General features: G+C 32.3%; 1 protein-coding gene across 1 annotated transcript; it reads right to left on the bottom strand.

Moving 5' to 3' along the window:
- Window positions 1-9,207: 9,207 nt before the first annotated feature.
- Window positions 9,208-11,879, bottom strand: LOC131038980 (short-chain dehydrogenase reductase 2a). Its single transcript, XM_057971612.2, has 2 exons — window positions 11,415-11,879; window positions 9,208-10,331 (listed from the first exon to the last, which is right to left on the bottom strand). The coding sequence occupies exons 1-2, from the start codon at window positions 11,552-11,554 to the stop codon at window positions 9,521-9,523; spliced, it is 951 nt and encodes a 316-aa protein (XP_057827595.1). The 5' UTR covers window positions 11,555-11,879; the 3' UTR covers window positions 9,208-9,520.
- Between the last annotated feature and the right edge of the window lie 1,632 nt (window positions 11,880-13,511).

Here is a 13,511-nt window from a genome sequence, read left to right as displayed (position 1 = left end):
TTGCCATAACTTCAAATTTTAGGTTGGAGATTTTTACCTACTTTGCATTTTTTATTTCCAGAAAGATAGTATTCTCAGTGTCTATGAAGAAGATTGTATGTGGGTGGTTGATGGAAATATATGTGGAAATAATATTACATAGATTACATTACAAAGTTTGGGGAATAAATACATGTACTTATATTTCTATGGAATTTAATGGTTGGATTATTGTCGTGAATGACATTGTGACTTTTCTGAGATTTCCATAGCTTGTTGTGAATCCGATTTTGGTCTGCAAGATGTTGGAATTGTTTGTCGGCCTATGTGTCTGGTATTTTGTGAACTATGGTGTTTTACCTATTACTGTTGGTATTGTCTCACTGTGTATTGTCAGAAGTTGTGTCTACGTATTGAAAGGAGTATTCTTCCTGCCTTCGATTTTCATTTAATATTTATTAAGTTCCTTGGTTACAATTTTTATTGCATTCCTTATCGGGTTGATTTGATGTTGTCATTGGGATTTGCTATATTTTATTTGATTCATAAATATTCTCAGTTCTCAGTTCTTATTTCTGAGTTTTATGGTTGAATGCACTAAAACGTTGATTGAATGTGCTAGTCTAATATATGCGTTGCTAAGTTTGGTATATGCGCTATGGGTTTTGATGAAAGCGCTATTGTTTACCATATATGTGTTATTTATCTGAGCAAAGGCACTACTCTTATTGATGAATGCGCTACTATATTGAGCAAAGGCACATCAAAATGTAATAAAGGTGCTAATTTGTATCTTATATGTGTGAATCTGAATTACTAATGTGTTGGATCTTGTTTCCCAGATGCTCTAATCTACACAGTTTTTATACCTGTGATTATTTTGACTTTCTGAGTTAGTTTTTCCAGTCTGTCTTTTATACTAGAGGCATTTGTTGATATTATTGTGTTTCTTAGAGTTGATCATTGTTCAGATTTGATTATTTTATTATTGTTTTGGCTCCAACAAGATGGATAATGCCTTGTTGTTGAGGGATGTGTATATATGCTATTGGAATGGCTCCAGCAAGATGGATATTCCTTTTTGTAGAGGTTTATACTATATGGCTTGAGCAAGAGGATTTGTGCCTCGTTGTGGAGGATTTGATTTGTTCATGGCTGAGCAAGAAGGAATTATACCTTGCTCTTGTTTATTGTTTTGATTTGAGGCTCTCTTGGTTCTTCTCATTGGCATTACGACATTGACTTTGCTCTTATTGTTTAGTATATGTGGTCATTTTTATGATGTTTTGATTGAGCCTCCTTGTTGAATCTATTGTTATGTTACCCTAAGGTCTTAAAACATAGTTAGGGAGAGTGGGCTTCCATGTGAGGGTCAGGACCTCATGAGAGAATAGTTGTCAAGATGTTCCTTGTAAGGATGCTTGGAGTCTAGACCACTAAGAATCACATTGGAGGTTTTCTTGATTTAAACAAGTGATAACCATAATAATTAATTAGTTTGGTTGGGTAATTAGGACTCACCTAAATAAGATAATTAAATGGATTTGGTGCCCCACCTCATAGCCCTTGAGTTGAGACTCGGGATGAGCTTGGTAAGACCATGGAGACGGTAAACTGAACTCCCTTGATTGTCTCATAGGTTGAGACGGTTCCACATGTCTATCAGGGGAACGGGTGGAGATCCCATAGTGTCGGGTGGGGATCCCGATGTTTATATGTATATTATACCCTTCTTTGTGAGGAAAGCATGTGATGACACTCTTCCCTACATGTGTCCTTGTTCCTTATGCCATGGTAGTTGATATGCCTTTGGGAGTTTATGCTTTCGATATAGCCATGTGATGTGATTTGGCCTATTTTATATGTAGATTGTTTTTTAGATGTGGTTTTGGGGTTGTTGTATCTCTTTGGTTGTTAGGTGTCATCCTAGGTCTAGAGTGTGTGTGGGATCTTGTGTCATCTCCTAGCACAAGGGGTGGTACCTTTGGTTCCACATGGTCAGGTGGTTTGATGCCTTCTTCGATTGGGATGTTCTTTGTTGAATGCTCTTGTGCGTGGATGTGGATTCTTATCTCTTCAACCTATGGATGGTTATTCATGGCAGAATGGTGTATATGATACATATGTCATATAGAATTCATGAGATAATTGTATTTGTAGTTGAGAGCTATGCTCCTTGATGTAAAACGGATAATGTATTCATAAGTAATGGTAGATGATGTATTGGGTTATGATCATAATCCTTGTAAGATAATATATTGTCGTAATTCTTGTTGTATCTTGGATATTTATTATTTATCGAAATGAGGAGTTTAAGTATATGCTTTAGTTGAAAAGAAGTTATTTCCTATTTGCGATACTTCATGAAATGGATGTGTATTTAGAGATTTGTGAATGCCTATTGTGATAAAGGAAATGAATAAGACATGTAATGTATAATATTGGAAATGGAATAATGTTATTAAGATAATCAATAAGAGGATGGCAATTAGGAAAATTTGGATTGGTGTTATTTAAATGAATCTTAAGGGGGTCTAATGGTATTTGCATGAATGTAACCATGATAGTTAGATTAGTGAACAATTTTATATATGCATGAAAGAGGAAATGATAGTTGTGTTAGAATGCATAGTATTATTGTAGTAATTGAGACACCCTAGGGAAAGATAATTGTTGTGTTGTATTTATTCCTCTTGTGTATAGTGCTTTAATGTTTATGATGGATATATGTGTTTATCTTGTAAATGTCCATGTCTAATGCATGTGAATATTTAGTTGTATGTGTTGCATTAGTAGATGTTTTAAAAAAAATTATCTTCATTTTCTTATTAGATGGTTAATTTCTCTAGGGTATTTTGGTGGGCATTACAATGTATTCATGTATTTTGATAATCCTTAACTAAATCCTCTAACCATGATTGCATCAAAGTTTCACAACTCTAACATTGATATCAGAAATTATATCACTAATGATAGAAAATATATATCATAGTTGGACATATTAACTAGCCTCATGGGACCCACCTACCATGTTAAAACAACCCCTCAAGCATGTGCCCGCAACATCAAAGAAAGCATAGATAAGAAGGATAGTTTCTTTTATTAGTACACTATTAAATTCTACTTCATTAACTTCAACATGGATAGCAATAAATTTAATAACAGAAGAATTGATTCTTAGGACTTTCGTTTTCAAGGTAAATAGTGGAAGTTTTAAAAAATGGTGTACTAGTTCTATAATAAATAAACTTTTACAAATTGCATGAAAAAATTATAATTTCTAAAATACAAATTATTTTTACTATTAATAAATATTCACTTTCTAAAATAAGAAAATCTAGATAGAAAAAAATAGAATTCTAAAATAAAAATGAAATATTGAATTGTAAAACTAAATAAGAAAAAATGTGTTCCTTAAAAAATATAGAATGCTATAAATATTGAGAGAATTTAACAATTAAATTACAATTTCTACAAGAAAGAGAAAAAGAAAGAGGAGGAAGCTATTTTGAAGGAGATGAACTACATCGTGATGTTGGAAGAAATGGAGAGGCAATTGTGCTTCACCCCGGGTTATGACTAGGTAATTGGTTGTTAAGGGAAGCCAATGAAATCAATCAATCCCCGGTCCTGGTACACTCATAGAGGGCAAGGGAGATGAAGCAGTAGGAACTAGATGGAAATATTCCAGCAATACCAAGCCCATATAATTATAGTGGGTACATTCATATAATGAGGCACTTATAAAGTCCGCTTCATCTAATAATTTGGTGTCTTTAGACACCACCATCTATCTAGAGATTTGTACGCTCTAATTGAAATGAGGGTTTGATGTCCTGAAGTCTAATCTAGAGGGTTTGATTTCTTTCTTCTTTTCTACAAATTACACAAAAATATTATAATTTCTAAGATAAGAAATATTTTTACTATTAATAAATATTCACTTTCTAAAATAAGAAAATTCAAATTTATAAAATAGAAAAAAAAAATTCTATAATAAGAAAAGTATGTTCCTTGAAAGAAATAGAATACTATAAATATTAAGAGACTAACAATCAATTTACAATTTCTGCAAGAAAGAGAAAAGGAAGAGGAGGAAGCTATGCCAAGAGAGATGAACTACACCATGATGTTGGAAGAAATGGAGAGGCGGTTGGGCTTCAACTTAGGCTATGACTGGTTAATTGGGTTGTTGAGGGAAGGCAATGAAATCAATCAATCCTCACTCCCATCACATGCATAGAAGGCAAGGGAGATGAGGCAACAAGAACTAGATGGAAATAATCCAACAATACCAGGCCCATATAATTATTATGGTTATAGTCATATGATGAGGTGCTTATAAATCCCCCTTCATCTAATAATCTAGTGTCTCTAGACACCACCATTTTCTTAGAGATTTGCATGCTCTATCCGAAATGAGGGCTAGATTTCTTTCTTCTTTTCAAATGTTTTTTCAATATAAGGGTTTGATGGTCTGAAATCTAATCTTAAGAGTTTGATTTCTTTCTTCTTTTCAAGTCTTTCTATATTCAATATTATAAACCCTTCAGATAAATTTTAAATGCTTATTGATCATGAAGCAACAAAGATCATATTTATATATCAATTGCATTCCACTACATATTTGTATATTTTGCTACATTTTTTGATAATGCTTAACTAAACCCTCTAGCCATGATTATCAAACTTGACAACTCTAAAATTGATATCACAAACTAAATCACTAATGATGGAAAATATATGCCATAGGTGGACATAGTAACCAGCCTCATGGGACCCACCTACCATGTTAAAACAGCCCCTCAAGCATGTGCCCTCTACACCAAAGAAAGCATAGATAAGAACAATAGTTTCTTTTAATAGCACACTATTAAATTCCACTACGTCAACTTTAACATGGGTAGCAATAAATCTATTAACAGAAGAACTGATTCTTAGAATGATTTCCTTTTCAAGGCAACAAGTGGAAATTTTAAAAGAAGTTGTGCTTAACAGACATGTAGAATATGTTGGCCTTATAATCATTGGTCTTCTACTTCAAATTTGTGCATCCAACTCATGCCAGAGAAGAATAGACCGTGTGCTAATTTTATAATGAAAAGCAATCAGATTTTCAAACTGTGTAAGCTGTTTTGAAGGGTCAGCGAGGACAAAGACAGTACGTCAGATTCAATAAATGCATTCCACCTTGATCAGCAAGCAATATCCCATCAACACCGGAATTTAATATGAAAAATAGGCTTTGTTTAAACTCTAAGTCTGGATAGTTGTCTATCTTTCAAGCAGCACCATTGCTAACTTCTTCTATTTCCAAAGTATGAAAAAAGACGGCCCATAAATGAAGTTTTTTGTATTGACTTAAGATGTTAAAACTAGTAGCATTTGCATTTGTATTGACTTGGGTATTTTTAAGTATTTTGTATTGATCAGAGATGTTTACAGTGAGATTTTAATGATAGTGAGCTTGACATCACCACAAGCTGTCAAAGACTTCAGGTTTTTTCTCTTTTGAAGTCACCATATTTGTATCCAATGAACAAATATTCGAGAGAAAATGTCTCTGTCTTCAAAGGTTTGACAATGATATTTAATAAGAAAACAAACCGTGTACATGTTAATATTGGTCTCCCTGACATTATTTTTATTTAAGCCTATGGTAGTTGTTGATCCAACATTTTTTATTGTATGAAAAATGGTATTAAGTGATGTCAACAGTGATGTCAACCATTAATTATTTAAACCAGGCTGCAGTCACTGCAAAAGTCTTCACTTATTCAATTATAATTATATTGGGAATATATTAGTCATATCGTTTGAATTTAGTATAAAGGTTTTAGTTAATTAAATAATAATAAATTATTATAAAATTAGATGGTCAATTTGATAGTATATATTTAGGTTGTGCATTTGTTAGGATTGTTAATTCATTTTTTTATTATGAATTTCTCTAGCTCACTTTCACAAGTGTGAAGGTGTAAAGTAATGTGTAGAATTGGGACCTATGATTCATGAAAATAAATTTGTGATTGTTGAAACTAATTACACTAATTTTTACTGACTATAACTTGTGTGCATTTATGCAAGTGCTACAAATATGATAAGGAATAAGTAATGTTTACAAATACCTTTGAAAAATTTATTAAACTATGAGGGTCATGATTGCCTCAATTAGACCATACTAGATGATTCTTTGGAATTAACACTAATCTATAAATACACCATACTACCATGCAATTTGAAATAAGAATATGCTTTAGCCATAATTAGAGCATAACCACTCAAGATAGTGGTACGATACTCAATAGCTTCATCTTTGATTATCACAAATCACCAAAGACATGATGAGGGACATCACTTCTCAAGAAAGGGGAAAATGATCAAAACATAACCACACAAAACATAATTCTGGATTACACACCTAAAACCCCCTCTCCTCTTCTATATAGCTTTTGTACCAAACACAACTTGTGTTGTCATCATATGCCACCACACATGAGACTACACCTTATTTATTACATATTCTTACACCTAACTAATAGTTATGTCACAAAGGGAACTTGGAAACATAAGTAAGACTACATGTGAATGCATTTTAGCCATGAAATAGAATGAATTGTTAGGTAACACAACTAAAAAGATAGCTATAGTTGGATCGTTTTGAACATATCATGACAACTTCCTTTTCTTATTTTGAAACTATAATATATTCTAAATTAGTCCATGCAACTCTCAAATTAACAAGGTGGTTGATTGATAGACATTTTGCAATCATAATTAAAACTACTTAGATGTGGTTTCCTTTTCTAGTTCATAGGAATCTTCATTTTAAGCTATGATCATTATAAATAGCTCCATTACACCTGATTCATTTCCATTTGTGAATAGTACAGTGAATATTTGCGAAATCATTTTTTTATAATTATATAGCTAGTTTACCATCTTTTATTATTTTTTAAATCTATAAATCACATCCTTCATAGGATTAGTTTGTACCCTAGACCTCCACGGGTCTAGATCTAGCTGGATTATGCTAGCTAACAAGGGAATGAGATGTGGGCCTAAATTAAGAATTTCAATTTTAAAGGTTCAAGGATTAAATCCACAATCATGAAAATTATCTTAATTAATTCACCAATAAATATGGACCAAGGTGATGAGTGGGTTGACGTGGAGATAAAACCAAACCTTGGGAATGAGTGGTGATCTTAACAAGCTAGGATTAAACTATTTGTCAACTTAGAAGAAAAATATGACATCTTATACTCTAGTCAATGCATAAAAGATAACCCTATCAACAGGGATCTATTATATAAGAAAAAGGCATGGATATACAATTGACACCACTACGATATCTTTATTAGGTTAAAATACAATCTATTTTTGAGAGTGATAAAAAATAGAAGTAAAGTTTATTATTCTTTACATAATTTCATGATAGTCTCCTTTATGATGGTTCCTTTCTAGAATATTATATAGATTATTTGACAAAAATATTAAGGTTCTTTAAAAACATCCTAAAGAATGAAAGTGAAATTAAACTATTGTTCTCACTTTCAAGTTTAAATAACAACCTCCATATAAGAAAAAATATTTTTGTAAGTGATAGAAGTGCATACCATACCCCTTTACTATAATATGTATCACTATGATTTTAGCACAACTTCTTATTTATATACAAGTGTTGAATATATGATAGTAGGTTGCATCACTAGAGAATAAATCTTTGACAAAAATAATAGACCATATGAAGAAAAAGTATCCATAGAGTAGACTATATGCACCACCTTGTCCAATATTAGTTTCATTTGTATCTAAATTTCATAAGAATCTCAATGATGTAGATCCAATCATCAATAAAAATCAACAACAACATATTCATCATTTATATAATAAATAATCAACAAAAAACATCACTTTTGTTTCTTCCTTTTCATTTATCATTACATTCAATTTGAACTTCAAAAATTTTAATTTATTTATATTAATTACTTTATAAATCAACTAAGAACTTAAAATCATTTATTTCTCTACAACTTGTAAAAATCAAGTGCTAGAAAATTCATTTCATTTAATCCTTACAATATTTAGAAAATGTAGCAATGTGTGTACTCTCATTATTTTTTAAAATAAGGTGAGCCTATAAAAATGAATAGATATTAGATCATTAATTTTGAAGTTTTAAATTAACTAAAAAGATAATATTACAATATTTGCACAAAGAAACAATGAGTGGTATAAAAGAACATCGTCAAAGTCTATGTAGGATGACATCCAAAACAAAGGCAAAAGTTCAAAGGACTCACATTAAATGTAAAATTAATCAATTAATGCAAAACTAGTAGGAGGGGATCTTTATTGTCTTTCCAAACATGAGTAGGGATAGAATTATCACTAATTAGCTCCCAACGAGGATAAAAACCTCTTCCTCAAGAATTTCATTTGAATGTTGTTGAGCATGAACTAAAGAGATGATCAACCAGGAACACTACACATGTGGAAAGAGGTGGATGGTGGTAAAGAGGGTTGAGACCAACCATAAGTAGAATTATATCCCTATTTCTTAGGGGCTTTGAGAATCATAGGATTATGATCTATGGACACTTTTGGCAAATTAATTATGATCTTGCCGATGCCCTCGAGGCGAGGAAGGAGTTGAGACTCTAACAATAGTGTATGGAGCATTACCCATAGGACGAAGAAACTCTGCTCAGTTTCACCACTTCTTGAATAATATGAATGAATTTAATAACCAGATTGTGCAAGAAGTCATACTTTTTTAGTATTATAATTAATATGATCTGGACACAGCAAACAAGAATTATGCTATAACTGGCAATGACGATATAATAGATCCCGAAACCGACTAACATCAACTCAACTTCATTTAGAATACATTTATTTCAGTTGACCATTCATAGTGAAGTTAGTCGGCAAACAATCAAAAACAATATTGATATAGACAGTCCAACCATATATATTATATGGCTGGCAAATAATAAAATAACAGTTTTGAGACCCAGTCTTAGAAGTCTATTATATCAGAAAGATTCCTAATCTGTGCAATCTACTTAAATGTTGGTATATATCCGTGGCATCTCAATCTTCAACTAAAATGGTACCACAAATTCTTCATTTTATCAGTAAATATTTAGTCTGAAAGTGCATAGATTCTTTGCTTATCTGCAAAAATATTAAATGGGTACGTGTGATGAATGATTGCAGCCGTCCAATAATTTATATAATATCAGTTGCAGGTCTCGTCTTTTACTGGTCTGAATTTAATGGAAGCTTCCAAAAACCATAAAGAGGCTTCTTTTAAATGCAAGAAATTCCTGAACTATATTCCATAATTTGGCCAGAAAATCTAACTAAATCTTTCTCATTCCTTTTTCATTAAGCAATTTACACAGAACACAAACATGTTAATGTTTGTCATGCTCATGAACGAGTCCTCCAAATAATTTTCTTCTCTTGCATCAATGATAACACACTTGTACAACCGTTTATAAAATAAGTATATGCCTCATTTTCTTGTTGTTTAAAAGCCAATACAATTGCTTACAGTTGTAATGCCTCCATCCACAACCAAATTGTGACCACTTACATACTTGGCTTCATCACTTGCCAAATACAAAGCTGCTTCAGCAATGTCTTTCACTGTTAGGGTTGGGCCCTTCAGATTTGCAAGGCTCCTCACAAATTCTTCCATTTTATACTTTTCAAATTCACCATCATCATAATCATCTTCTACATCATACCCTCTCCAAGCATTGATCAACATAGAAGTGGCCACCCCAAATGGAGATATTGCATTTACCCTAATCCCATGCTTTCCCAACTCACAAGCAGCATTTTTTGTGAGACCTATAATGGCATGCTTGGATGCTGTGTAAGAATGAGGCCCAAGGCCTCCCATTACACCTGCTACACTTGAAGTAGAAATAATACACCCACTTCTTCTAGGAACCATCACTCTTGCTGCATGTTTAATCCCAAGACCCACTCCTTTTACATTCACAGCCATTACTCTGTCAAACTCTTCTGCATCAAAGTCTAATATGCTCTTTCCCTTTGCTTGTTCACCAAGGATTCCTGCATTGTTAAACATGATATCTAATCTTCCATACTTTGAAACTGTTTTCCTTACAACCTCTGCTACATCCTCTTCTTTGCTTACGTTACAGTGCATGTAAGTTACTGCAGAAGATAATGAAGATGAAATCTTTTCTCCTGCAGTGTCTATAATGTCTGCTAGTACAACTTTTGCACCATGCTTTGCAAAGAGGCGCACTGTGGCTTCACCAATTCCTCTCGCTCCCCCTGTAACTATGGCCACCTTGCCTTCCAATCTACAAGAAAATATATGACTCATTATTTACAGATAAATTATTGTATTGAGCTTCAACCATGAATTATGATGAACTCGTTTCCTACCCATCACTTAAATAAATGCTAACATAAAAAAAAAAAAATGTACTGAAGATTCAAATGATAGAAAAAAAATATTTAATGATTTCTGATAGATTGGAACAGAATCATGTTCAAGAAGAGAATTATCAAAGCTTTCCCGCGTCCTTAGGTAAAACTACTTATCTAAGTCTTAGAAACCTGCAGTTCATGCAACTGAAACTAAAATCTCACTGCTACTTGACTGTCTTGTAACTATAAATGATTATATTCCACATAAATCTTTGAAACTTTCAGTTCATGTATCAAAACTAAAATCTCCCTGCCACTTGGCTGCCATCTAATACAAAATGAACAAGTAGGCAAGGGAAAAATGCAAGAACAAAAAGTATCCATTGATGTATATATGTCCACATTTATAAATACTCATTACAGAGTTATGTAGCACCAGCAAAAGGGTTTAAGAAACTAAGCATCAGGATTGTACTGTAAGTTGAAAGAAGTACAGTGTGCAGCATATTGCTACCTATACAACAAACCAAGCCTTGCAGGATTTGTTTAAAAAGTGGCATTTATAGAAACAACAGTCTTCTAAACAAGTAAATGATCCCCTTGGATAAATCTTCCAGACCAATGTAGCCTAAACAACTATTAAAAATCATTTTAATATATATAATTGATAAGAGCATGAATCTTATTCTAATGTTCTCGAAATGCTTATCAAAATATCAATTTAATCAACAGTGATTTTGTGATTTGAGTTTTTGGATTTGACTGTGTGTATCTTTTTTCATCAACATTTAGAATCATATTCTATTATTCATTATCAGGATAGTATTCTAGAGAAGAATATGATTTGAAACATTGATGAGAAAAAGATACAGACAGTCAAATCCGAAAACTCAAATCACAACGATATGAACTGTGAAAACCTAATGCCTACAACTGTAATTTTCTGCGGATACCCTGAAAATATGAATGTAACTCACCACCGGCAGAGAGAAATAAATGCAAGAATTTCATACCTTCTGAAAGATGGGTACCCATTTCCATTGCTCTCTTGAAAGAGGGGCGCCATCAAATTGCAATTTCCATTGCTCTCTTGAACGAGAGGCACCATTAAATTGCAATTTCCATTACTCTCAGAGGCAAACTGCATTGACATTGTGCTATACTAATGCCCAAGTACAAGGAGAATCGCAGAATCAGAGCACAAAATACACTTAGACAAAGATTCAGAAAAAATGTCTCAGAACTGGAATCAAAAGCTATATCATATGTTGTTGACAAGTTTTGGTATGAGCTTATAAATAGCTATTCTCAAAGTAAAATTACACAAGAAAAGCATGATTAGCGTGGGATCATGGGATGTTTCTATGATGCTGTTAACTTATTACTAAATCCACTTGCTCAGAAATCTATGAGAGCTTAAAGAGTAATTTATTCAAAGAAGGAAGAAAAAGCTAAGATGCAGAATCCTGGTAGGTTAATCTATTACCAAAGCTTTGCCTTTAAATTGGTTCACATGAGATCCTACATATTTTCTTCTTATTATTCATTGTCTGCAAAAATACAGTCCAAATATATAATACAGAGCTCAAAATAGGTGGAAGCAAAGCAAGAAGCTAGTGAAGGATTAAATATAATATAAAGCTATATAATGATAGGTCATACAACAATGAATATACCGGTCAAAATCCAGCATAAATCACGTTTGTTTAAAATAATCAACAATTAGGTTTCACACAAATTATTTAAGGTTTTGATAACTGACATCTCGTCTGCTTTCTTGACCTATCTCCACCACTTGTATTTAAAAAGTAGATGATAATCTCAGGCCGTTTATCTGACCACCCCCAAATATTCTTAATGCCTGCCTAACTCTGGAAGGCACTTTTTCCCTGAAAAGGCAAGATAGTTTAAATTAAAGACATGACATTATTAGGCTGAACATGATCCTCCATTGCTTGTAGGTTCTACTATTCTTTTAAAATTCAAATTAGCTTGCCATTTCTAACTTCTTTTTCAACTTGCCTCCATGGGAAGGAAGGCCCCTTCCCAATGAGAAGGAAAACTTCATAACATAAAGTTTCTCTTATGCCATTGCAAAAGGAAATGATCAAAATTATATTATTGTTTATTTTAAAGTATATGTTTATAGATATAGGTTCAAAATGTATCTATGTTAGATAATCTAAAGAGCATGTTTATCTCATCATTTAAGAATGATATATTTGTTTCTTATTCTTAAAGTTATAATAAGTGAAGTGTACTTTCGTTATAGATTTATCATGATATGATGTAAATAATTGTGTGATATAGAGACGATTCTTTTTCATATTTAAAGTTGGAATTGTTGAGATTTTTCAAGTGTACAAAAGAGCATGTTAAGAGTAATAGTTAGATCTTTAGCTTTTTCTACTTTATAACAATAAAATTAGTTCTAGATTTTAGTAAGCATTTATCGAAAGTTAAGGTTTTGTACATCTTTTATTTGTACTAATATTTAAGGAGTCGTGATGCCAACACCTCGACGTCATGTGGTTATTAAGAGAAAGAAATTTCCTATCAACATTGATGATCTTTTGAAATAGGAAACACAATGTCTTCCATTGTAAATAAATTTCACATCATATGTATAAATGATGTAAGAGTATCTAAGAAAATTAGCAATCCACATAAAAAATGTAAACTCTAACTCAATGATCAAGTAGTTGAAATGGTTGTAAATGATTATCATAGTTTATATTTTGTAGACACCTCAAATAACACACAACTAATAGACAATTATGTTGAGGTGTTGAGACATTATTTGTAGACCTCTCAAATAGCACACCATTGATAGAGAAATCTCAAATCACACATAACTTGTTGAACTTACTTTAGGAGTACAAGGGGAGGAGGGGTGAGGTGAATCAGCCCAAACCAAATACTTAAACTTTATTTCACAATCTACAATCAATTTAAGCTTATTCTTAACAGCAACAATGAAAGATATAACAATGAATCACCATGCACAAGAGAACACTAGATTTACGTGAAAACCCCAAACAAGGAAAAACCACAATGAGATTCAACTTATAGTATACGAAATGATTATAATATTGTTTAAGGATCACTAC

This window comes from Cryptomeria japonica, chromosome 7 (genome assembly GCF_030272615.1).
Source record: "Cryptomeria japonica chromosome 7, Sugi_1.0, whole genome shotgun sequence".
Classification (NCBI taxonomy): domain Eukaryota; kingdom Viridiplantae; phylum Streptophyta; class Pinopsida; order Cupressales; family Cupressaceae; genus Cryptomeria; species Cryptomeria japonica.
The sequence above is the reverse complement of the archived record's forward strand: the minus strand, read 5'-3'. Positions and strand labels throughout refer to the sequence as shown.